Genomic DNA, 25,152 nt, shown 5'->3' on the forward strand with positions numbered 1-25,152 from the left:
GCAGAGGTGATGGAGATGGTGGTGGCAGAGGTGATGGAGATGGTGGTGGCAGAGGTGATGGAGATGGTGGTGGCAGAGGTGATGGAGATGGTGGTGGCAGAGGTGATGGAGATGGTGGTGGCAGAGGTGATGGAGATGGTGGTGGCAGAGGTGATGGAGATGGTGGTGGCAGAGGTGATGGAGATGGTGGTGGCAGAGGTGATGGAGATGGTGGTGGCAGAGGTGATGGAGATGGTGGTGGCAGAGGTGATGGAGATGGTGGTGGCAGAGGTGATGGAGATGGTGGTGGCAGAGGTGATGGAGATGGTGGTGGCAGAGGTGATGGAGATGGTGGTGGCAGAGGTGATGGAGATGGTGGTGGCAGAGGTGATGGAGATGGTGGTGGCAGAGGTGATGGAGATGGTGGTGGCAGAGGTGATGGAGATGGTGGTGGCAGAGGTGATGGAGATGGTGGTGGCAGAGGTGATGGAGATGGTGGTGGCAGAGGTGATGGAGATGGTGGTGGCAGAGGTGATGGAGATGGTGGTGGCAGAGGTGATGGAGATGGTGGTGGCAGAGGTGATGGAGATGGTGGTGGCAGAGGTGATGGAGATGGTGGTGGCAGAGGTGATGGAGATGGTGGTGGCAGAGGTGATGGAGATGGTGGTGGCAGAGGTGATGGAGATGGTGGTGGCAGAGGTGATGGAGATGGTGGTGGCAGAGGTGATGGAGATGGTGGTGGCAGAGGTGATGGAGATGGTGGTGGCAGAGGTGATGGAGATGGTGGTGGCAGAGGTGATGGAGATGGTGGTGGCAGAGGTGATGGAGATGGTGGTGGCAGAGGTGATGGAGATGGTGGTGGCAGAGGTGATGGAGATGGTGGTGGCAGAGGTGATGGAGATGGTGGTGGCAGAGGTGATGGAGATGGTGGTGGCAGAGGTGATGGAGATGGTGGTGGCAGAGGTGATGGAGATGGTGGTGGCAGAGGTGATGGAGATGGTGGTGGCAGAGGTGATGGAGATGGTGGTGGCAGAGGTGATGGAGATGGTGGTGGCAGAGGTGATGGAGATGGTGGTGGCAGAGGTGATGGAGATGGTGGTGGCAGAGGTGATGGAGATGGTGGTGGCAGAGGTGATGGAGATGGTGGTGGCAGAGGTGATGGAGATGGTGGTGGCAGAGGTGATGGAGATGGTGGTGGCAGAGGTGATGGAGATGGTGGTGGCAGAGGTGATGGAGATGGTGGTGGCAGAGGTGATGGAGATGGTGGTGGCAGAGGTGATGGAGATGGTGGTGGCAGAGGTGATGGAGATGGTGGTGGCAGAGGTGATGGAGATGGTGGTGGCAGAGGTGATGGAGATGGTGGTGGCAGAGGTGATGGAGATGGTGGTGGCAGAGGTGATGGAGATGGTGGTGGCAGAGGTGATGGAGATGGTGGTGGCAGAGGTGATGGAGATGGTGGTGGCAGAGGTGATGGAGATGGTGGTGGCAGAGGTGATGGAGATGGTGGTGGCAGAGGTGATGGAGATGGTGGTGGCAGAGGTGATGGAGATGGTGGTGGCAGAGGTGATGGAGATGGTGGTGGCAGAGGTGATGGAGATGGTGGTGGCAGAGGTGATGGAGATGGTGGTGGCAGAGGTGATGGAGATGGTGGTGGCAGAGGTGATGGAGATGGTGGTGGCAGAGGTGATGGAGATGGTGGTGGCAGAGGTGATGGAGATGGTGGTGGCAGAGGTGGTGGAGATGGTGGTGGCAGAGGTGATGGAGATGGTGGTGGCAGAGGTGATGGAGATGGTGGTGGCAGAGGTGATGGAGATGGTGGTGGCAGAGGTGATGGAGATGGTGGTGGCAGAGGTGATGGAGATGGTGGTGGCAGAGGTGATGGAGATGGTGGTGGTAGAGGTGATGGAGATGGTGGTGGCAGACGTGATGGAGATGGTGGTGGTAGAGGTGATGGAGGTGGTGGTGGTAGAGGTGGTGGAGATGGTCATGGTAGTGGTGGTAGACGTGGAGATGTATGTGTTCACATGTTCACACACTTGCCACTAGAAGCCTAGTTAGTATACACGTTTCAGGAGCTAGCATCATCTTGATATGGGACTGCAGATCTGACCAGGACTGCACAGTCTTGGAGCCTGTGCAGCAGCCCTCCACTAAGAAACCCCTCAGAGGAGGCAGCAGACCCTGCAGGGTGCCCCTTGTCTTCCCCATAGGAGCAGCCAAATGTGGCCTCCCACTGGCTTCCCTTCACTCCACTTGGCTTTGGCCCCGTGCTGACATCTGTGTCATTTCTAAGCAAAGAGCTGCTTGTCCAGAGCAGGGTGGTACTCTGCATGCATTTGGTAAAGGTATTCTGGGCTGTCCCAAGTCTGAAAGAGCTCAACAGAAAGCAAGACACACCCCGTGCACGTCCTCGGGGTCGCCCGGTCTTTTTCAAGCAGACTGAGGTATGTGTTTAACAGGAAACATATAAAATGGTATAGTAGACAGAGCTCACCAGGGAGGCCTGTCTGGGCAGGTGTCAGTTGATGAGGGACTACAAGGAAGGCTATCCAAAGGGAACCACACCTGCAAAGGCCCTGTGGCATAAGAGAGGAAAGTCCTGTGACCAGGGACTGATGAATGAGCCCACGAGAGCAGACACACTTCCCACACTGACACACTGACGCACTTCCCACACGATGTCCGAGGAGCACCTCAGGCTGAACACAGCCACTGCCATCTTGGAACACTGACACACTTCCCACATGATGTCCGAGGAGCACCTCAGGCTGGATACAGCCACTGCCATCTTGGAACAACTTGTCTCCAGGAACTACTTCTCTCATACCCAACATTGCCCCATCAGCAGACACTGAGATGCCAACATGCCAAGTTCATCACCTGTCACCTCTGTCTCTCCACCTGACCCAGGCTTCCACTCACACCTGGGTTGTCCCAGCCTCCTGAAGACTTCCAGAAGTGCCCCGGTAACGGAGTGAACCAGCTTCACCTCTGAAAACCTATTTCCACAGTTGTCATCTGTGGCTAACAAGAGCAAAAGCCAAATGGTTTGGGGCAATGATCGAGGGCAGAAATGTCTAGGATAGCCTTTACCCAGGCTTCCCTGGGTCTGCCCCAAGTCACCACCGCCTCTGACTCCCATCCCTATAGTGGTCTGGGCCCAGGGCTGCTGCTCAGAGGCATCTTCAGCTCCTCTACCATGGCACTTGGAGGGCACTTCCTGGGGTCTCCCTAGATCCTGCCACTCAAGAGCCTGGCTTTAGTGTACAGCCCTGGTCCTCAAGACCCAACCTTTCCCTCCAGGACTGGGCCATGATGACACTCAGATGAGTGAGGTCACCTGAAGCCAAGGACTAAAACAGGTGACACCCACCTCGACGGACACTGTCCAGTTACATGGTTCGTCTATGCTAATCATAAGGGGACACAAACAGGTTTAAAAATACTATACTCCTGCCAGGCGTGGTGGTACATGCCTTTAATCTCAGCACTCGGGAGTTCAAGGCCAGCCTGGTCTACATAGTGAGTTCCAGGACAGCTCAGGCTACAGGGAGACCCTGTCTCAAAAAGACCAAAAAAAAAAAAAAAAAAAAAAAAAAAAAAAAAAAAATACACTCATTTAATTCAGTGCAAGAGAGAGAAAGAGAACACACAGTCTGTATGAGCAACTCAGATCAAAAATAAATGAGGCAAAAAGAATCTCCAGAAATAGTGCAGCATCAAAGGCAGCAGCCTGTGTCGCACGGCCAGCTGTCCTTAGCTCTGTGCCTCTGCCCACTAGCAGCATCACACAGAGAGGCTGGGAAGACAGCTCCACAGTGTTTACTCTGGAAGAGATTAATCAGGCTGGCTATTGCTGATAGACCAGAACTATATCGAAGTGAGAACAGGCACTGAGGTGGGGGCACCCACCATGCTGTCCTTGTTGTGTGTTACCCGTCTGTGCGGTGGGACTGGGGACTCAGCCAGCCAGCAGCTACAGCTCACCTGGCCAGGACTGCTCCTCTTTGACCTTGAGGGATTCCCTTTGCAGACCCAGAACGTCCCTGCAGAAGAACAGGGCTGTCATTTTGGCATAAGTGGAGCCGCAGCTACGTGACAAACAGAGCAGCCCCATTAGACGTAATGAGAATCTGCACATCTGTCTTAAGTCCATTATACTTGGTATTACCTGAACTGTTTTTTTAATATTTTATTATTATTTTTATGTGTATGAGTGTATTGCCTGCATGTATGTAAGTGCACCCATGTCATGCAACACCTGCAGAGATCAGAAGAGGGTGTCAGATCCCCTGGAACTGGAGTTATGGATGGTTAGCCGCCATGTGGGTGCTGGGAATGGAACCGAGGTCCCCTGGAAGAGCAACCAGTGCTCTTAGCCGCTGAGCCATTTCTCCAGCCCCCTCCCCCCCCCCTTTTTTTTTTTTTTTTTTTTTTTTTTTTGTGGTAGGGTCTCGCTGTAATCCCAGATGGCCTGGATTCGCTATGGAGACCAGGCTGGCCTCGAACTCACAGAGATCGCCTGCCTCTGCCTCCCAAGTACTGGGATTAAAGGTGTGCGCCACCACGTCCACCTCCCTCCCCTTTTTTAAAATAATGCAATCAGCAGTCGATAAATTAAAGTCCAGTCTGGCCCACCACTTGTCTTTGTAAATAAAGTTTTATTGGAACACAGCCACATCCTTTCCTTTATGTGGAGTCTCTAATGGCTTTTGTGCCCAACACTAACTAGTAAGCAAAGTCTAAAGTGTTCACACTCTGCCCTGTACCACAAAGATTTTCACTGTTCTGTGCCAGAGATGGTTTTGTTGTTGTTCATTTGGGTTTTTTGAGGGGGAGGGGAGGGTATACCAATGCATGTATGTGCTCAAGCACATGGAGGCCAGAGGTCAAAGTCAAGTGTCTCCCTCCATGATTGCAGCTCACCTTGTTTTTTTGAAGCAGGGTCTCTTGCTGAACCTGGAGCTATGCCCAGCTTTTTGCTTCTGTGCTGGGGGTCCGAGTTCCAGTCCTCTTGCTTGTATGCCAAGCACTTTACTGAGCCTTCTCCTCAGCCCCAGAGATGTGTTGCTCATATGCTCAGGGCAGACCCTGTACTCTAATGAGGACTAGTGTTGATGGGTTTGTTGTCGGACGTGATGTTTAGCATGGCCATGTTAGTTCGGGGCTTTCGAGGTATCTGCAGTAATTAAATTTCTCCTGTGCAGAGAGCATCTTTTGCCCAAGACTGTCATGGTCACCCTCAAACTCCCACCACACAGAGAAGCATACACACTTGAGCTCCAGCACGCCCTACCACCTGAGGACAATTCCAGCCGTTCAAATGAAGGGGCCCTTCCTCAGATGTCTAGGACCCCAGAAGGCCCCCTAGACTCTTGTGGTCACCCTCCCTCCTCTGTTCTCTGACATCCTAGAGTGAAGAGTAAGTTGGACCACACAAAGCAAGGCTGGGCAGGCCTGGGAAGAGGACCTCGTTCCTCACACCCTTTCCCTGCAATCCTCTTGGCTTCTGTGAGGGCCTTCAAGGAAGAGGATCTTTTCAAGAGGCCATGGTCTTTGACCTACCTTGAACCTTAAAAATATTTTTATAACATGCCACCAGGCACGTGTCCCCAAAACAATGTAAGGGGTATTTAAGCTATGAAGGTCCATGTGGCATGAAGGTTTGGGGGCACCAGTCTCATGCCACATGATTTGGTTGAGGGCAGTGGGACACAGTGGTGGTGATGCTGCAGAGGACAGACCAGCTATAAACCCAGCAGACCATGTCATGTAAACCTTGGCAGAAGCCAACCCAGAGTCATACGGACCTTCAACATGGGTCTTCACTGAGGTTTCCGATGTGGGCAGGGCACATGCTGCCAGTCACGCCACCACTCAAATGGGTCTACCTTCTGGTACCGGTTATCAGAGTGGATTAGCATGTCAAATCCTCCAGAAATGAGGCTATGATCTCCTAGAGGAAGACTCAGTGGGGCTCTGTGCCTGACTGGGAAGCCGGCAAGCACCAAAGATACAGCCAAATGTATGGATGCATCAGAACCCAGTAACCAAGGGTATGTGGAGACGGGGCTGAGCGCGTCCTGTGAGCTGCCTGCACTCAGTGACCACAGACAGCTAGAGTCCCAAAGTTATGTTTGGGAAACCAGGACAGGGATGTGGGGTTAGAGGCCTGGGTAAGGAGGGGTGTGAGGGTCTGAAGCAGATCGGGAGCCATGGGGAGGCATGACCTTGTGTGTGTGTGTGTGTGTGTGTGTGTGTGTGTGTGTATGTGTGTGTATGTGTGTGTATGTGTGTGTGTATGTATGTGTGTGTGTATATGTGTGTGTATGTGTGTGTATCTGTGTGTATATGTGTGTGTATATATGTGTGTGTATGTACCTGTATACATGCCATGATTGTGCATGTGTGAAGGTCAAAGGAAAACTCTCAGGACTTGGTTCACTTCTGCCACCTTGTGGAACCTGGGGGTTCAATTCTCAGATCATCTGGCCTGCACCCAAGCACCTCCAACCTTGTGTGTGTGTATGTGTGTGTATGTGTGTGTGTGTATGTGTGTGTATGTGTGTGTGTGTTGTGCACATGTGCATTACAGGCACATACCACCACACCCAGCCCTTAGCTGGGTGCTGGGAATCCACACAAGGGGATGCTTTACACAGCCCCTGCCCTTCTAGAAAGCCTGGACCAGAGATCTGCAGATCCTTTCCGTAGAACACCAGATTGTAAGAACATCTTAAGCTTGCTGGCAATGCAGTCTTTGAACTGCAGATGGTTCCCAACTTACAGTGATTCAGTGCACACATTTCCAACTTTCCGGTGAGTTCCGTGAGTGGTGCATTGGGCGCACTGCTGACTTGTGATGTTTTCGACTTACAATGAGCTTCTGAGACTCAGCCCCATTACCAGGATCATCTGGACTCAGCTCTGCCTGTATCATGTGAACACAGCCATTGATGGTGTAAACAGCTATTCTAGGTACCTGTGTACCACCCCTAAACCCCCAGTGATATATAGACTCCCTACCACCAGTGTAAGGAGGCAGGGCCTTCGGGAAGTGATCAGGACAGATGGAGACACAGACACGGGATAGAGCCCTTTGGTGAACTCCATGTCTTTCCAAGAAGAGGACACTGGAGCTTGCTCTGCCTTCTGAAGACCCAGCAGAGGCGATCAAGGAGCCGTCTCCGAGCCCAGAAGAGCTGCCACTGGGGGCTGTCAGCACCGTAATCTTGGACTTGCAGCTTCCAGACCTGCATAAGGAAGTGTCTGTTGTGTAAACTGCGCCTATGCCTGGTATTTTATTGTGGCAGCCCAAGCTAGGATGTGTAAGTGTGGTTGTATATCACCAAAACTTGCAGACACATTTGAATTTTATATAATTCCATGAGTCATGAAATATGCCTCTTACTTCTTTACCAACCATTTAAAAAAATGTCAGAGTCACCAGGCATGGTGGCGCACGCCTTTAATCCCAGCACTTGGGAGGCAGAGGCAGGCGGATCTTTGTGAGTTCGAGGCCAGCCTGGTCCACATAGCTCCAGGACAGCTGGGGCTACAAGGAGACCCTGTCTCAAAAATAAAAATAGCCAGGCGTGGTGGCACATGTCTTTAATCCCAGCACTTGGGAGGCAGAAGCAGGCAGATCTCTGTGAGTTCGAGGCCAGCCTGGTCTACATAGTGAGTTCCAGGACAGCTGGGGTACAGGGAGACCCTGTCTCAAAAAAAAAAAAAAAAAAAAAAAGTGTCACAGTCAGGCAACTATCTGGATCTAGCCATCAGCCAGCCTCAGTTTGCCAACCCTGCCCTGGGCCAAGGACACAGGCTACCTCTATTCACTGGCCACTGGCCAGGCTAGTAGCACTGCCCCAGGCTCTCAGTAACTGTCACTTTAGGAAATACCATTAAAAGTGGGTGGTCAGTATGTGGATGCTCCAGAAAGCAGCCATACCAAATGTTGGCTGGAGTGCCCATGCTCAGCTGCAGACCACTGGATTCCTTCACTTCACCCAGATAGATCCTCGGACACTTATCCAGCCTGCCTCTAAAGTTTGGGAGGGGTTCAGTGTGTCAGCCCACACAAAGCATGTTACACAGCATCAGCCCAAAAGAAATGGATTAGCCTCCGGCAGATGCTTAGTGGGAGGATCAGAAGCCCACAGCTTACTCTCAAGAGCAGGGTGAGGAGAGCGATGCCAGATGCCCTCAGATGCTGGAAAGAATGCCACATGGCAGAGGGACCCGATTTGTCGTGTGTCATTGGAGACCCCATGAACTTGGCAGGTACAAAGGAGCCCGTTTGAAATGGACATGCCAAGGACCCTTGTCATCTTTTCTATTGTCCGGTGGAGTCATCTGCTTAGGGTTCCCTAAGGAGGAGATGTTGGGACCTGCCAGGGTGGGGATCTTGCAGAGAGGACTGGGCACCCTCTAGAGCTCTGTGCCCAGCTCCCTGTCCCCCACACATGGAGAGTCTGACCATGGGAGCCATGGATATTCTTGGGAGACATACACCCCCCCATCGTGCCAGCACAGGGGAGCATGAGGGACATCAAATCAGACATTTCTGATCTCTCTTCAAGAAGAGAGATCAGAAAGCAGGGACCTCTGTGAGTTTGGGAGCCCCCGTGATTTAGGGGCACAGTCTACTGCAGCAGAGGACCCCTTCAGCCTGTGTACTGCCACCTCCCACCCTTGGTCCAGCTGGGATGCCCCTAACATCTCCCAACTGCTGGAAACAATAGAACTTGGTATGCAGCCTCTTCACGACCATGCTAGGAATATCCTCTGCCATCAGGAACACAGAACTTTACAGCAGCCCATGTACAAGGACCCAGCTCCCAGACCATCCCTCCTGGGAGATTATTTGGGAAGTGAGGTCATAGGCTGTGCCTGTCAGAAGACACACCTGCAGTGTTTACTGATCACGCCTAAGTGTGTGAGAGTGAATCCTTGCTGAGTAGACGTGTTCTTCTCTTCCAGTTTTATTGTAAGAAAAGGCATCATAAAACCTGCTGCTGTAGGTGTACAGTTCCAGTGATGTTCTCATCCTGCTACAAAACCATCACCTCTGCCCACCTCCATGCCTCTTTCCAGCTTGTGAAACCAAAACTGTCCCCAGTAAGCAACACTCCCATCCCCCCCGCCAGCCCCTGGCAACCCCATTCTGCTGTCTCTAGAAACGCCCTGTATGTGGATTCACTGTATCTGTCTTTTTGTGACTGGCTTACAGCCCTCAAAGTGGTAGTGGCAAAATTTCCTTCCTTTTTAAGGATGAGTAATATTCCATTCTATGGCTAGGCCACATTAGGGTTATCACTGGCTTATTCATTCTGTTTCCATGTGAATTGTGTTTGTGAATAATGCTCCCATGAACGTAAGTGTGCAAATATCTTTTTTTTTTTTTGCCTTTTTGAGACAGAGTCTCCCTGTAGCCCCAGCTGTCCTAGAACTCACTATGTAGACCAGGCTGGCCTTGAACTCACTAAGATCCGCCTGCCTCTGCCTCCCAAGTGCTGGGACTATAGGTGTAGGCCACCACACCCAGCATATATCAAATATCTCTTTAAAATACTGTTTTCAATTCTTGGGGGTGTATGCCTTTCTTGTTGCTGTGATAAAACACTCAAACAAAGCCGGGTGTGGTGGTGCACGCCTTTAATCCCAGCACTCGGGAGGCAGAGACAGGTGGATCTCTGTGAGTTCAAGGCCAGCTTGGTTTACATAGTGAGTTCCAGGCCAGCTCGGGCTACAGGGAGACCCAGTCTCAAAAAGAAAAACCAAAACACCCAGACAAAAGCAACTTACAGAGAAAGGCTCACAGTTCCAGAGGGACACAGTCCATCATGGTAAAGAACATACAGGGGCAGGAGACTGGCTGGGCACGTGCATCTATCCTCAGGAAGCAGAGCTGGGCTATGAAGCCGTAAGGCCCACCCCCAGTGATGGACTTCCCCTAGGGAGGCCCCACCTCCTAAAGGTTCCACAACCCTCCCCCAGCAACTAGAGATCAAAGTGTTGGAACACTTGAGGCTGTGGGGGCATTTCACAGACAAGCCACAATATAAAAAGTGCAATTGCTGGATCACAGGCAGTTCTATTTCTGTGTTTCTGAGGAACCTCCAGATTGTTTCCCACTGTGACTGCACACCTTACACTCCAGCAGTGCACGGGGGCTCCCCTGTCTCAGCATCTGAAGCGCCTCTCTCTGGGTTTTGGGTGGCAGGCACCCTGATGGTCGTGAGGCTGGGGCTGTGTCTCCTTGTGGTTTGATTTGCATTTCCTGACTGATGGGTCCTTTCCAGTGCTTGCTGCCATCTCTGCATCTTCTAGATGGCCTTGGCCCATTTCTGGCCAATTTGTTCAGCTTTCTCTTGTTGAGTTGAGGAGTTCTCTGCGTAATCTGGATATTAATCCCTTGTCAGATTCATCATTTGCAAGTATTTCCTCCCATTCTGTGGGATATCTTTTTACTGTTTGTCATATTTTAAATTAGGTATTTCTGACTTTGCTTCCAGTCACCTCCATTTTTGGTCCAAAGTAATTTTTAGTTTTTGAGACACGTGGTCTGATGTAGCCCCCCGTAGGCTGGATCACTATGTAACTAAGGCTGGCCTTGAACTCTGATCCTTCTGCCTGCACCCCGTGAGTGCTGGGATTACAGGAGTATACCATCTCACCCAGTTTATGCAGAGCTAGGGATCGAACCCAGGGCTTCCTGCATGTGAGGCAAGTGCTCTACCAATTAAGCCACTTCCCTAGCCCCAGAGTTACAAGTAAGAAGACGTGGCAGATTGCTGGTGAGCTAAGATTTACTTCCAGGAGCCAGGAATGGAGCCGAGGTCTGAGGCTGGCCTGGTGTCTGTACCAGTGAGCAGCTGGTGAGACCTGGATGTTGGCTGCGACACTGGACTTCATCTCCTGTTCCTGAGAGTCAGTACTAGCCACTGTGAACAATGACAGCATGGATGAAGTCTGTGTTTATGTCTTCCCTCTTGGAGTAAGCAGATGCCTGCATACACACACATACATACACACATACAAACATGCATATACATGCACATAACATACACACATGCATACACACATATACATTCACACATACATATATATGATACACATGCACATATACACACATGCATACACTTATATGCATACATGTGTATTCACAGATACAAGCATACACACAAGCCCTACTACACACATGTATATGTAGACACATTGACACATACAAACACATATACACAGGCACACACATATGTGTATACACACACACACACACAGCCATGTGGTGACACATGCCTTTAATCCCAGCACTTGGGAGGCAGAGGCAGGAGGATCTCTGTGAGATCAAGGCCAGCCTGGTGTACATAGCTCTCCCCCCGCCCCGTCCTCCTTCTCTGTCCAAGCTAAGGGTCATTTGTCCAGCATCAGAGACCCGAGTGGGGGGACTCCAGAGCAGGGGAAGGTGATAGACGTGTAGGACAGAGCCCAGAAATGGAAACAAGTGAATCTGAGCTCCAGTTCCACCTTTTCTGAGGGGCCCTGGGTGCTGTTTAATATTGTGAACCTTAATATCCTGCTAAGTGTCCTTTGCATTTGAGGGATGAGAGGACACAGGCCAGATCGAGTCCGCTCTCCCTGGTGGTGTCTCAGTTTTCCCTTTCTCCTTGTTCATCCCCCAGCACCTCTGCTTTCTTACAGAACACTCCAAGTGTTTTCTTTTCCTCTGCTCCCTCCCCCCGCCCACTGTACTCTGTTCGTGTATTTATCCTGCTGGGGACCCCTCATCCAGTGCACAAGAGCCAAGTTGGCTGACGGCCCCAAGATGCTGCAGAGCCGGGGCTCACCTGGGGAAGGAGAACCACCTTCCTCCTGGAGAGTGTGTATCAGGAGCGGGTGCTGGAGATTCAGTACTCCGCAGGTAACTGTGGGATGTTGAACATTCTGGCAAATCCTCTCTTTTACCCCACCTGGGGAGAGTTGGGCTGGTGGAGTTACAGTCATGTTTCACCACTCAGCAGCTGGCTTAACAAGGTGTAAAAGATCTCCCAAGAAGGAAGAGAAAGGCCCGATGCAGCCAGAAACCTCCCCACAGTGGAGCACCCCCTGTGTCCCATCCTCCCCGGGACCTGCTCTGCATATACTCAGCTTTGCACCTGCCAAGTCACCTGATTCTCTGAGGGGTGGGCAGAGGGGTGGGAAGCAGAGCCCTGCTGGAATCTCAGAACACAGCTTGAAGTCAGCAACCCTGAGTGCAGATCCCATGCTTGTGCCTGAGCTTCTAGACCCTCAGGACATCATCTGTAACATGAGAGGCAGTTGACAGCATCCTTTCCCAAGACTGTGGGGAACAGCAACCAGATGAGGTGACATGAGCCGGGCATGGTGGCGCACGCCTTTAGTCCTAGCACTTGACAGGCAAGCCGATCTCTGTGAGATCAAGGCCAGCTGGTCTACATAGCGAGTGCTAGACCAGCTGGGGCTACAGGGAGACCCTGTCTCAAAAAGACCTCTCCCCTCCCCCGCAAAAAACCAAAAGCAAATGAGATGACACAGCTGAAGGGGCACCCCACAAAGCCGCTCCAGTAAGGGGCGCTGTTTAGCATCACCAGGACTTGCTAGATAGTGACTCTCTTTGCCCTGATAAAGGGACTCCCAGGTGACAGAGAGGGTCTGCCTACCCTTCTAGAGGGGTCCTATGGGGAGGCGACAGGGACCCAAAGGTCGCTGACCCCTCCCCTATCTTTGGTCTCCCTGCTCCTGTCTCTAGGACAGCCACACTGCCCACACACCCAGGATGTCTGGGCCTTCCCACTTGGGACAGGGGACTAGAAACAGAAGCCACACCCTGGGGGACCCTGGTTTGCCACTGTCTCCCAGCTGTGCCGTGGCGGCACGTGGGGCCCTGGTACTTGCTGCACCAACTTCCTGTTGAGCCTGTGGCCCCAGTGGTATGCTGCGCAGCAGACAGTGACTCAGCCTTCCACCAGACCCACAGAACATGGTCTCCTCTGCCGATCCCTATTCACAGCAGGTACCCAGGGCACTTTGGGGATGCGCTTTCCAGGGCAGGTTTCCTTTCTGGTACATGGGTGGCGCCCGAGCAGGGCTTTGTGGCTCCGGAATATCCAGGGTTAATATCCTTACAGATACCCTGCCTCAACCCAGGCCCCTTGTGGCCCCATGTGGCTTCCTGCCCAACCTTCCAGGACCCACAGCAGCCAAGCACACACAGAGACCCAGTGGCCATTCAGAAGGCTGGGTGGGCACAGCAGCCCGGCACCCAGTGGAGGTGTCTGACTGTGACACAGCTCTCCATGGGCTTCTGCTTTCATCCCTGGGGTGACACAGGGAGGCCACTAGGAGATCAAGAGCCTTACAGGGTGCCTCTGTACCTCTACGGGAATGAGTGTGCATGCCAGCCACCCAGCAGCCCCTGGTGACTCTAAGAAGTGTGCCCATATGTTCTCTTCTCAGTCTCTGAGCAGGAGTGAGGCCCCTACCTTGACAAGAAATGTGATGGGTCCTGTCCCTCCTGGACTCCCCCTGCCTTCCTGTAGGCTGAGAGCGAGGTGGGGGTGGGACACCTCTCCAAGCCCTTCTCTACCCTGCAGCTCCAAACAAGACCAGTCAATAGTCACTGTGCCAGAAGCAAGGCCCGGGTGGGCAGGGAGCTCCCTGGGACCCAGCTTCCTTCCTCCCTTACCAGACTCTCCTCCTTTACTTCCCCACCCCACAGTGCATGGGTGCAGGGTGTGGCCAGCCACAGTGGGGGAAAGGGTGGGGAGGAGGCTGAGAGCTTCCCCGGCAAGTACTATAGGAGGAGGCCCCAATGTCTTGGGTGCACTGGATGGATGGATGGATGGACGGATGGATAGATGGATGGATGGACGGATGGATGGATGGATAAGGGAGGGAAGAAGGGAGAGAAGACGCTCTCCAACCTGAATACAGTGGATATGGTTTCTACTGCCCCACAGCCCAAGGCAGGCCCTGGGTTAGGGTCTTGTCACCCTGAGCTAGCTGCACTGCTGGAGTCTCCCCGATACCTGCACACAGCACCTACTGTAGTTGCCAAGACATGGGGTGGAGCTGGAGAGGCTATGACCAGGAAGCAGGCCTGCCTGCCCCCACTCAATCCTTGTACTTTAGTCTACAAGCCAGACCCTCAGATAATGTGGCATTTGCCCTGAGTTCTGAGGGATGCTGGGATGGGGACAACAGGAGTCAGCCCAGGCTTAGGACCAGGTGGTTCTCATCCTGACAGTGCTGTCATGGTGACGGCAGCCACAGTGTAGTTTCCTTCAGGGTAGGAGTGCTGAGCCCCTAGCCCCAAGGCCAAATGCTGTCCCTTTGAGGAAAGGGAGCTGGTGGATGTAGTTGACATTGTATTGAGCACTGTGGGATTGTGCTGGTTGTAGTCTTTTTTTTAATTACTACATTGCTTAATTGTGAAGTGCTTTTGACCTTGGGCTCCACAAAGGGTTGGGTTTTTTTGTTTGTTTGTTTGTTTGTTTGGGGGAAACAGGCTTTTGAATATTGCGTTGAAAAAGTTAGGTTGAAAATTTTCAACTATGATCTTTTAAAAATGTTAATGAGGCATTGATGAGGTGTGTATTATCTAAAGCTCCATCAGGTGATCTCGACCTTGGTTGGCTCTGTGGTTGGGAACGGATGCTCTGCTGTGGCCTGTCAAATTGATGGGTTCCTATTCCGTGTACCCCCCACCCCCAGACCCCAAGAGTTCTGGAGCTGAGAAAAAGGCTGTCAGTAAAGTGCATTAGGACTCAAGTTCAAACCCTGTCTCAAAAAATAAAGTGGAGAGTGATGGAGGGAGACACCCAGTGTTGATCGCTGGTCTCAACACACACGCATGTGCACCTACACACATGTGCACACCTTTGAACACACACAAAAAACAAACAAAAAAGGTCCGGGGTGAGACCTTGGCATCTAGTTATGTCTGTATTGTTCTCCCCACGGCCCACACCAGGGCTGCATCTGAGCGAGGTCCGAATTGGAGGGAGCTGGGCTATTGACTCCTGATCTGTACCCTCCCCACCAGGCACTGCTTCTCATGAACAGAACCGACATCCAAGTGCACCTAGGCTTAGCAAGAGCGCAGCCCTAGCTCCTGGGAGAAAAGGGGGCCCACGTCATGGCTCCTGACTTCTTAGCAGAGAGGAAGGGTGTGTCACCTAAGTGCCCTTTGTGTGGCGTGTGTGGTTTCCAGCAGTTAGACCTCTTCCTGTCACTCCAGTAGGCGCCTTGTCAGCACCAGGCACCCAGCCCCGAGGGAGGCCCTTCCAGGCTTTGGCTGGGTGACTCTCCCAGCAAGTGCTTTAAGGTTCTGATGGAATTCCCAGCATTCAAGCCTTGGCATGTAAAGTAACATCCGATAGAGCAGAAACTTGAGTCCTGTCAGCCTGAAGGTTTTTCCTAAAGGTGCCAGGCTGAGGTATACACAGCCGGGGCCAGCCTCTGCCCCTCTGTCCTGTCAGCCCACGTGCACTGAGTATTACTGCACACCTAAGACTCTGGCTCCAGGGGATAGTCGGGCTCTTGTCCTGACAGAGTGGGTCCTCCACTAGCCTCAGGGGATGTGACAACAGAGGTCAGTGTGGGGAGTGGCCCATTAATGGTGTTGCAGTGATCAAGCTTCAAGATGGCTTCCTGTGTACCCTCATGATGTTCTGGTGAAGTGGCCTCTTCATGTGGCCTTCTCTCTCCTGGTTCCAGGCCTGTGAGTCCTTGTAGGTAGCATAAAAGGTCATTATTCCAAAGGGCTCAGTGCTTCTGAACTCTCAGACTGTACCAAGGTCTGACTGAAGGTCGTTGAGCCGCCACTCTGGGCTCCGGGACAGGCTTGGGATTGGCTGAGAGACTTAGCTTTGCAGTTTTCTAGGGAAGTTAGATCTGAACACCGAAGCTTTCCTGAGCTCTGGGCTTTGAAGATCGACTGAGCCCACCAGAAATCTCTCATGTTTTCCTTCCGTGTGAACTTAGCTTCTGGTCCTCTCACCAACTCTGCCCTCAGAGTCCAAATGGCAATACTTTGGCTTTTCTAGAAAACAGCAGTTGAGAACACACACACCTTGAGAGGTTGCAGAGGACCCAGATCCTCAAGGGACTTTCCCACAATTCCTAGCTGGTGACTGAGGAGGAAGCGAGCCATGCCCTAACCCAGTGGCCAGAGCTGACTTCGCCCACAGTGGCAAACTGTGCTTCCTGACGGATGTGCAAGATGAAGCCTGCTACAAAGTTTTGGCTAAAAGTAGACATCTGGCAGCAATCAGACACAACAAAACTGAAAAACGGCCCATGAGGTGAGGGACTGGAACCCTGAAAAAAAACCCTCAGTGTGAGGCCAGGGATGGGGCTCAGTCATAGAGCACAGGGCCCTGGATTCCATCCCCAGAACCCAAAAAAAGGAGTCATAAAGCAAAAATGAGGGCTGTGGAGACAGCTCAGTGGGTCAAGAGTTTGCTGCACAACCCTGAGGACCTGAGTTCAAATCCCTAGCGTCCACTTAAAATAGCTGGGTCTGGCAGTGTGCATCTGTAATCCCAGCACTGGGAGGTGGAGCATCTCGAGCTCAATGGCCAGCTAATCTAGACAATCAGCACAGGGTCCAGCTAGAGGCCTTGTCTCAAAAACTAAGGTGGGACCTGGGGAAATGGTTCAGTGGTGAGAGCGCTTGCTCAGCATGAGGACCTGAGTTTTGTTCCTCAGCATCTATATAACAAGCTGGGCATGGCTGTGTGTGCCTGAAACCCCAACATTGGTTAGCAGAGATAGGCAATCCCGATAGCTCACTGGCCAGCCAGTCTAGCCCAGACAGCAAGCTTCCGGCTCACTCAGGGAGCCTGCCTCAAGGGAGTAAGGAAGAAAGCACTAGAAGTCACCTGATGTCCTGCTCTGGCTTCCATTGGTACACGAGCATACCCACCCACACGTACCCCCCACACCCACACACACAATAAAGTGGAAAGGAAGACACCTGAGCTTGGCCTCTGGCCTCCACATCCCACAAATGGGTACGGGCACCAATGCACGTGTATGCGCACAGATACCACACACACACACACACACACACACGCACGCACGCACGCACGCACGCGCGCGCGCGCGCGCGTGCAGTGATGATGCAGGGTTTCTAGCTAAGGAGGGACTGGAGACAAATAGCTCCTACCATATGTGCTCCTCAGAAGGATCCTGGATGTTTTAAAAATCTAAACAAGATACTGTGGGCTAACTGGGGAATCTGAATAGAGATGCTGATGAACTCTTACCAGATCCGTCACGTGCATCTTGGGAGGAGGAGGATGACGTGCTTGTGAATGAAAGTCTGGAGGTTGCAGCTTATCTTCAAAGGGTTTGGAGAATTATGCACGTATGCATGAGTGTGTCCTCAGGAGAACAGGGGACAGAGGGAATTCATGAAGTGAGACCAGGTATAAACCTTTGCCGAGAAGGGAGAAAGGAGATTATTGGGTGTTTACTGCTGTCCTGATTTCTCTTTAACTTTTCTGAGATGTGAATGTTTTCTTAATAATTTGGGGAGCAGAAAGGAAATGGCTTGAACAGAGCCGCTGTCCTTTCTCCATCTCCTGTTTATTGTCACCTTGCTGTGCAGTGTTGAAAAGCTAAGATTTGCACACACACCCCTGCTCTTTTGGCCTCAACGAATTTACACGCCTCTCTTTGCTTCCATAAGGAAGTTTGGACAGCCTTTGGTAAAGCTGACAGCTTCAGAGTCCCCAAATATAAATCAGGAAGAGTAACTCCAGGTCACACACAGATGTGGGACCCAGACTTTGACCTCCAGCCTGGACCCTAACCAGCTCCCCTGCCCCCCGCCCCTCTTGGGACTGGTGGGTTGTCAAAGTGCTTCACAGCCTGCACTCCAAACTGAGGGACATCAGGGGCCAGGGGGACACCAGCTCAGCTCTTCGGGTCCTCCACACAAACACAGTGGGAGTGTCAGGGGCTTGGGGACACCTAGATCAGCTCTGTCTGCCTCCCTCCAAGATGTGGTGCTTGATCATTGCACCAGTCTAGGATTCAGAGCAACGCCATGAGGAAGGTAGGCTCCGCTGGGATTGGCCATTCAGCAGGTGCAGTTGCTCCTGATTGGACAGCGGCAGCTGCAGAGCCAGGAGGTGGGCTCCACCTAGAGCCCTGCATCCAGAATGCAAAGTAGGGGCTGTGGGAAATCCCAGCCTCTCCCTCCCAGAGAGGTGGCAGAGGTGGTGGGCTAGGCTGCCAACCCACAGGAGACAGCACAGGCAATTCCATGGCAGTGGTTGTCAGAGTAAGACCTTCCTGTAGGAAGGGGCCTGCGGAGAGGGTTGGTCATACTCACAAAGGGAGCTTGGTCTCAGGATCAGCACTTCTTGGAGTCCTGGTTAGGGACAGGAGTAGGACAGGGGCCTCCCAGGGTGCCTCACCAATAACAGCAGTTCCTTGGTACCTACAGATGCTCTGAGCGCTCCCACTGGACCAAGCAGGCATTGCAGCCTCCTGAGAAGGCAGGCAGCATGCCCCCCAGGCCGCCTCACTGTCACAGCAGGGTGTGTGCTACCTGCAGTAACACAGACTGCCCCCCCCACCCGTGCTCATCCCCCACTGGCTTCCAGCAGGCTGAGTCACAGTCATTCATTCAGTAACCGGTGTCTACCACATCCCTGACACAGCAGGAGCACAAGACAGAAACTTCACCGAGCTGGCAGAGCTCGAGTAGGGAGGGTTGTCAAGCACCGGACAAGTGGGTGAGCCTTGGGTATATCCGTAGTGACAGGTGCCAGGGAGGGAAATGACACAGGAAAGCGTCAAGTGAACAATGAGCATGGGGAGGGAGAGGCTGGGTTTTCAAACAAGGTGTTCAGGCCTCCATGCGAAAGTGACCTTGACAGCGGCAAAGGAAGGGGACTCAACAGATGATTGGGGTCAAAGGCCAAGTTCAGGTGGGAGGAAGAGGGATGGATTACAGGAGTTCTGAGAAGGGGATGGTTGTGCTAGGCTCAGGGACCCCAACAGAGACCATGTTGCTGGGCAGAGTGAATGAGGGGCCACCTGGGGGAGGTGAGATCGGAGAGGCTCTGGGAGCAACAGGGGGCCCAAAGGTGTCAGGAGGTATTTGGCTTTTACTCTGAATAGAATGGAAGGTGGTAAGCACAGTGGTGGCCCTGATCTGAGCCGAAGCCCTCTGGCTTCCCATTGGAGTAAGCTGGTGGGGTGAAGGGGGTCTCTGGTGACGTTTTAGGAATCTGTTAGGAGGAAGGAAGGAGTCCATGCCAAGGGTGAGTGGGGCTGGGGATGGAGAGAAGGAAGAGTCAGAAGGAGCTTGACCAAACTCCTAGATGGACGCCGCTGTTCCTTTGCCCTTACAGCACTCTGTGGTCTCCTGTCTGTGTCACTCCGCCCTAAGCTGTGCTTCAGGGTGGAGGACTCACAGCCCCTGGCACCTGCAGCAGGGCTCCGCCCATGCTTCCCGCATTAAGGGGACTGTGCATCAAGTCTCTGTGGAAGCTTAATGACACCTTTTTAGTGACTTTAGTGAGACAATGGGATTCTATGCCTTTGAGTCACCCAAGACTCATGAAACACCCACCCAGATGCCCCCCCAACACCCTGCAGTCCCCAGTGCCAGGCAACCAACCACTTGCCAGAATGAAATGCCGCACAGATGAGGGTCCCACCAGCTTGGGGCCAGAAGGACAGTGTCTGTCAAAGACGTGGGGTTCTGCAGCTCCATCCTGCTCCAGGACCCGTAAGCACCTTCTAGCATAGACCTGGGCAGATGAGATTCTGGCTGGTGACTCTGAGTGCCAGTGACCCTGGAGGATCCTGAAAGATGAAGGCCGGGGAGATGGCTCAGTCAGTAAAGTGCTTAACAAGCAAGTGTGGGGACCTGAGATTGAGCCCCAGAACCCCCACACAAAGCCAGGTACAAGGCTAAGTGTAGTGGTACGCTCTTTAGTCCCAGCACTCAGGAAGCAGTAACAGGTGGCTGTCTATGAGTTCTAGGCCAGCCTGGTCTACAAAGCAAGTTCCAGGTCAGCCAGAGTTACATAGTAAGATCCTGTCTCAAACAAAACAAAACAAAACAAAACAAAACAAATGCCAGGTGCGTAGATGAACACCTGTAATCTCAGCACTGGGAGGCAGACACTGGCAGCCCTGGTGCTTGCGCCAGTCAGTCTAGCCAGTTGGTGATCTCCAGGTTCAGTGAGAGACACTGTCTCAGAAATAAGTGGCGAGTGCTTGAGGAAGACACTTAGTGTTGACCTCTGGCCTCCGTGGGCATGCACACACTTGGACACACACAAATGGGAAAGGCCACTGGAAAGATATTCAGTATCCAGCCAGGGCTGGTGGGGAAAGTGGGTGCTGAGGGGCCTCCAGTTCAGGAGACCTCATCAGCACCTACATCAGGTAGCACTGCCCAGGGGGTAGAGGGTGTTGCAAGAAAGCCACCTCCTGGAAGAGGAGGTTAGTGTCTGTGGAAAAGGAAACACCAAGTAAACAAAACCAAAATGGGCTGTTTAGCTAAGTGTCACCTCCAGTTTCAGGGGACCATTGTCAATCCCAGACATCCCTTTGTCCATGGGCAGGCCATGTGACTTTGGTAGACCAGGTATATGGCAGTTAGCAAGGCCTCCTGGAGCTTCCACTGCAGAGAAGGAGCTGGAACACTCAAATCTACGTGCAGACAGGTTGTTTGAACTGCCTGGGGAGCTGGAAAGGGACCCCTGAATGTGGAAGCCAAAGAAACTGTCACTGCAAAGGCCCTGGGATGGAGGTGGGGCAGTGAGCTTGGCCTGTTAAGAGAATACCCAGGTGGCCAGGTATGGGAGCCAGAGTACAAGTGAGAGCCAGGAGGGAGAACACCAGCCCAGGAGGCCATGATGGGATGGCCAGAGGAAAAAGGGGCTTCTTGACTAGATTCCTTTTGAAATAGATGCCCAGGGTTGCTAGGTGGAGCCAGGAGACTAGGGCTGAGAGGGAGCAGGGAGCAGTCAGGATGCTGACTCAGGCTTTAAGTGAATGGCTGGTAACTTGGCCCAAGGATAGCAGTGGGAGACCTGGAGGGAGGGAGGGAGGGTAAGAAGATGGAAGGGTCTGTGGAGAAAAGGAAGGAAAGAAGGATGGATCCATGGTGGGTAGGTGGGGGGGGCGGATGGATGGATGGATGAGTTGGTAGATGGACGGGTGGATGGATGGGCAGATGGATGGATGGATGGATGGATGGATGGATGGATGGATGGGTTGGTGGATGGGTGGATGAATGGGCAGATGGATGATGGATGGATGGATGGATAGGTTGGTAGATGGACGGGTGGATGAATGGGCAGATGGATGGATGGATGGGTGGGTGGGTAGATGGATGGATGGATGGATGGATGGATGGATAGATGGATTGGTAGATGGATGAGTGGATGGGCAGATGGATGGATGGCAGATGGACAGATGGACTCTGGAAATCATAGTCATTATGTTCTGCTACTAAAGCAAATGACCACAAACTTGATGGCTTAAAACAGCATGTTTATGGGGCTGGAGAGATGCTCAGCAGTTAACAGCACTGGCTGCTCTTGCAGAGGACCTGGGTTCTGTTCCCAGCTCCCACATGGTAGCTAACAACCATCCATAACTCCAGTTCTAGGGGATCCAAGGCCCTCTTCTGACCTGCACAGGAATTGCACAACACGGATGCACTTAGATACATGCAGGCAATATAAAAATAACAAAATAATTTTTAAAACAGCATGTTTATTACATCAGGGTTTCTGTGGGTCTGAAGTCAAAAAGGCATGACCAAGTATAACTTTAGGGCCCCATGAGTGCTGACCAGGGCTGGGTGCTCATAGGAAGGCCTAGCTGGGGAAGGATCAGCTTCCAAGCTCCCAGGGTCATCTGAAGAGTCACTCCTCTGTGGACCTTTGGACTGAGGCTTGGTTCCTCTCTGGCTATGGGCCAGAGGACACCCTCAGCTCCTACCACATGGGCCTCTTCCATATGGCAACTTGCTTTATCAGAGCCAGAAATCCCAGTCCATGTTGTCTCATGACAACGCACCTCCCTTGCTGTGCTATCCTGGTCAGAAGCAGGTCACCAGGTCCTACTGTGCTGAAGGGGAGGAGACGGGTCACTGAGAGTATCTGACAAGCTTCCTAAAGCTCGGGGCAGCATAGAAAGCTGCTGTGGGGTGGAATTGGGCGAGAGAAGGTGTAAAGGTACCAGTTCTTGGGAGAGGGAGATGGGTGCAGGACAGAGGCGCCCACAGACCTTCTGTCTCTCCCACTCTGGTGGAGTCCGCTCCCAGTTTCAGAAAAGCTGTGGAGAAAGATCGCATGATGCATCGAGCAGGATGTGGAGTTGAAAAGCAGTAACTCTTCCCAGTCACAATACCTGATCATCAGCCCGTTTGAGTCCAGGGGGCTGTCTGTCTGAAGAGAGATGGTCTGATGCCCTGTGGATCCATATGGCTTCCTCCTGGCCAAACCTGATCCATGGTTTTGAACCTCCACCCTCTCCCCAACCGCACTTTTTCTTTTTCTTCCAGAACTTTCCTTCTGTGAAAAGACAAGGAGGTCCTGACGAGTAAGGCCAGCCCCATGTATCCAGAATCAACTACAGGGTCCCCGGCTCGGCTCTCCCTGCGGCAGACAGGCTCCCCTGGGATGATCTACAGGTAACCCCTGCTCCGCCCTCTACCCAGCCCTCCTCCCAGGACCAGCCTTTCCTCTAAGGAGGAGTCCCTGAAGCCACTGCTCTCCCCATCAGGGCTCACAGGGCTGGGATGTACACAGGAAAGGGTATTAGCAAAAACTTCCTGGGTGGAACTGAGCCAAGATAGATTCATTTCTGGTTTCTGACTTCCAGAATTCCATTTGAGGGTACCAAAGAGGCCCCACTGTGAGTGGAGGGCCCTTCCTGGTGTCTGTGCCCCATACTGTACACATCGTGGCTGAGTGGGCTGTGGGACTCCACCCAAGCTCTCTTAAGTACTCAGGGGCATTTGGGGAGCTGCATCTGCCCATTTTTTTAAAGGGAAGCATCAGGCTCTCAGAGGGCAACCCTTGACCTCCTTGTGTAAGCCAGCCTATCTGAATACCATGCCACCTACAGAAGGCACTGTTGAGAGCTTCCAGCTGCAGACTCAGCATAGAACCCTAATGCCTGCACAGCCATCCATTGTGAAAGACCCCCAACAACCTATAGACTCTGAAATTCAGACCTTTATAGATAACCGTTGGAGCCTGAGGCAGAACCCGTGTCTGTGGAAACCGGGGTAAAAGAGTGTCTTGGAAAGGGCACAGGCAGTTACCAGGGTGTTCTAAAACATCATAAACCATGCTCTAAACCCAGAGGTTTGCTGTGGGAAACGACAGGCACTGCAGGACTCCTCTGTGGCCACTGGGTGGCGCTGCTGCGGAGCATTTGGTACCTGGCGGCACATCCTCCCACAGAGCTGGGTCAGATAGCTGGAGCCAGCAGAGGGTGGGAATCCAGTAGGGAGTAGGGAGGGGGCTGAGGGATGTCCGTGATGCGTTTTGAGTTCACACCTGCCTGTGGTTGATGCCAATTGCGGACTGTCTTCTCTCCTCTTTTTTTCTCCCTTTTTTCCTCTGTTGCTATCCGAAGTACTCGGTATGGGAGTCCCAAAAGGCAGCTCCAGTTTTACAGGTAATGAGCCTCCTTCTCCCTCCAACCCAGAAGGCTGAAGGCAGCGGTGTGGTGGGGAAGGGCTGTCCCCAACCCGGGCAGGGCACCATGCAGACTGGCATTGCCTCTAATAACAGTCTCTACCTGTGTCTCTCTGGGCTACAAATGGCGTGTATGCAGTGCCCAGGTGAGGAGTGTGTAGTTGGGTTAATTGCATTGTCTACTGAAGTCAGCTTTGATTTGAGAAAATGGATTCAACCCTCACTTGTCAGCTAGGCTGGGCCTCAGTGAAAGTGCACTTGCCTAGTGGGCACAAGCCTCTGGGTTTCATTCTTAGCACCACAAGAAAAGAACGAAAAGAAACTTGGGCAGTATGTGGGCGCCTTCGTGTGGCCGTGGGGTCTGTGCTTCCATTACCAGAGCGAAGGCTCCGATGAACCCATTTTTCCTTTGACCTGCAGATTTGACTTTGGATGGGTTTACAGGCTGTGGAACTTTCCGGTACACTGAGGGCTAATGCTTTCATAGGGCGTGTGCAGTACTGGTACAATTCAGATCAAGGTCAGAGTCATGGTGTCTCTCTGATGCACATCCCTGTTGAAGAATTGGAAGTCAGGTGCTTGCTTGGCAAAAGACTGTGCCCTGTGAGGACCCAGATGTGCGGCTGTGGGCTCCTCTCAAACCAGTCTATCCGTCTTTGGACTGTCTTACCCTCACTCGAAAAGCGGGGGACACATGGAGAAGACGCATGCTTCCTGGGGACTCAGCACACGTGACAGGCCCATGCCTGTCATGGCATCTGCACCTACAGGCCTTGGCAGTCTCTGCCCAGAGTTGGCTTTCTGGGTTGTACCCCTTTAGGGTACCCCAGAGTGTGGGGTATTTGTCCTTGTACCAGGAGTCCCGTGCCATGGGTGCTGGGCCAACACTGGAACCTCATACAGCCTTTTCCTCCCCACAGCCTCATAGCCACAGGCATGTCTGACCATGGTGTACCTGGGCTCATCTCTGCCTGTCTCCTTTCTGGCTTTGAAGTCTCATTCCTCACAGGGAACTCCAAGAGACAACTGACTCTCTGGTTTGACTGAAATTTGGAGCCGATAAGATTTTTGCCTGAAGTGGTTAGATCTGAATTTGAGCTTACAGACACATATGTACATCTGTGTGGCATAATATATCATAAGAAATATTTGTTCTAGAAAGATCTGAGTAACAAAACCAAATGTGTTCTTAGCCCAGTCTACCTCAGCCCAGAGGGGAAGGAGCAGGAACCGAGCACCAGGCAAGAAAACATCATGGCAGGGACCTGAGTAAATTAGAGCATGTGGGAAATGGAGTGAGTCTTATACACCACTGGCTGGCCCTCAGAACCAGGGACCCCAGGTCCACCCTGTCCTCGGCCCTCGGGACCAGGGACCACAGGTCCACCCTGTCCTCGGCCCTCGGGACCAGGGACCACAGATCTACCCTGTCCTTGGCCCTCAGTGTGGTTTCTTCACA

At 52.5% G+C, this 25,152-nt stretch overlaps 1 protein-coding gene across 4 annotated transcripts in view; it reads left to right on the forward strand.

Moving 5' to 3' along the window:
- The window catches only part of Kcnab2 (potassium voltage-gated channel subfamily A regulatory beta subunit 2), a 92,114-nt gene that overhangs the window by 17,760 nt on the left and 49,202 nt on the right, over window positions 1-25,152 (forward strand). The window contains exons 1-3 of one of the 4 annotated variants that reach the window (XM_029558282.1): window positions 12,873-13,015; window positions 22,550-22,678; window positions 23,632-23,673. In XM_029558282.1, the coding sequence (XP_029414142.1) occupies window positions 22,602-22,678; window positions 23,632-23,673 (119 nt within the window). In that variant the 5' untranslated portion in view covers window positions 12,873-13,015; window positions 22,550-22,601. Of the gene's footprint in view, window positions 1-12,872; window positions 13,016-22,549; window positions 22,679-23,631; window positions 23,674-25,152 lie in introns of those variants that run through there. The other 3 variants (XM_008822396.2, XM_029558284.1, XM_029558283.1) reach the window with 3 other exon arrangements.

The sequence above is a fragment of the Nannospalax galili genome, unplaced genomic scaffold (genome assembly GCF_000622305.1).
Source record: "Nannospalax galili isolate Female #2095 unplaced genomic scaffold, S.galili_v1.0 scaffold1488, whole genome shotgun sequence".
Lineage (NCBI taxonomy): Eukaryota > Metazoa > Chordata > Mammalia > Rodentia > Spalacidae > Nannospalax > Nannospalax galili.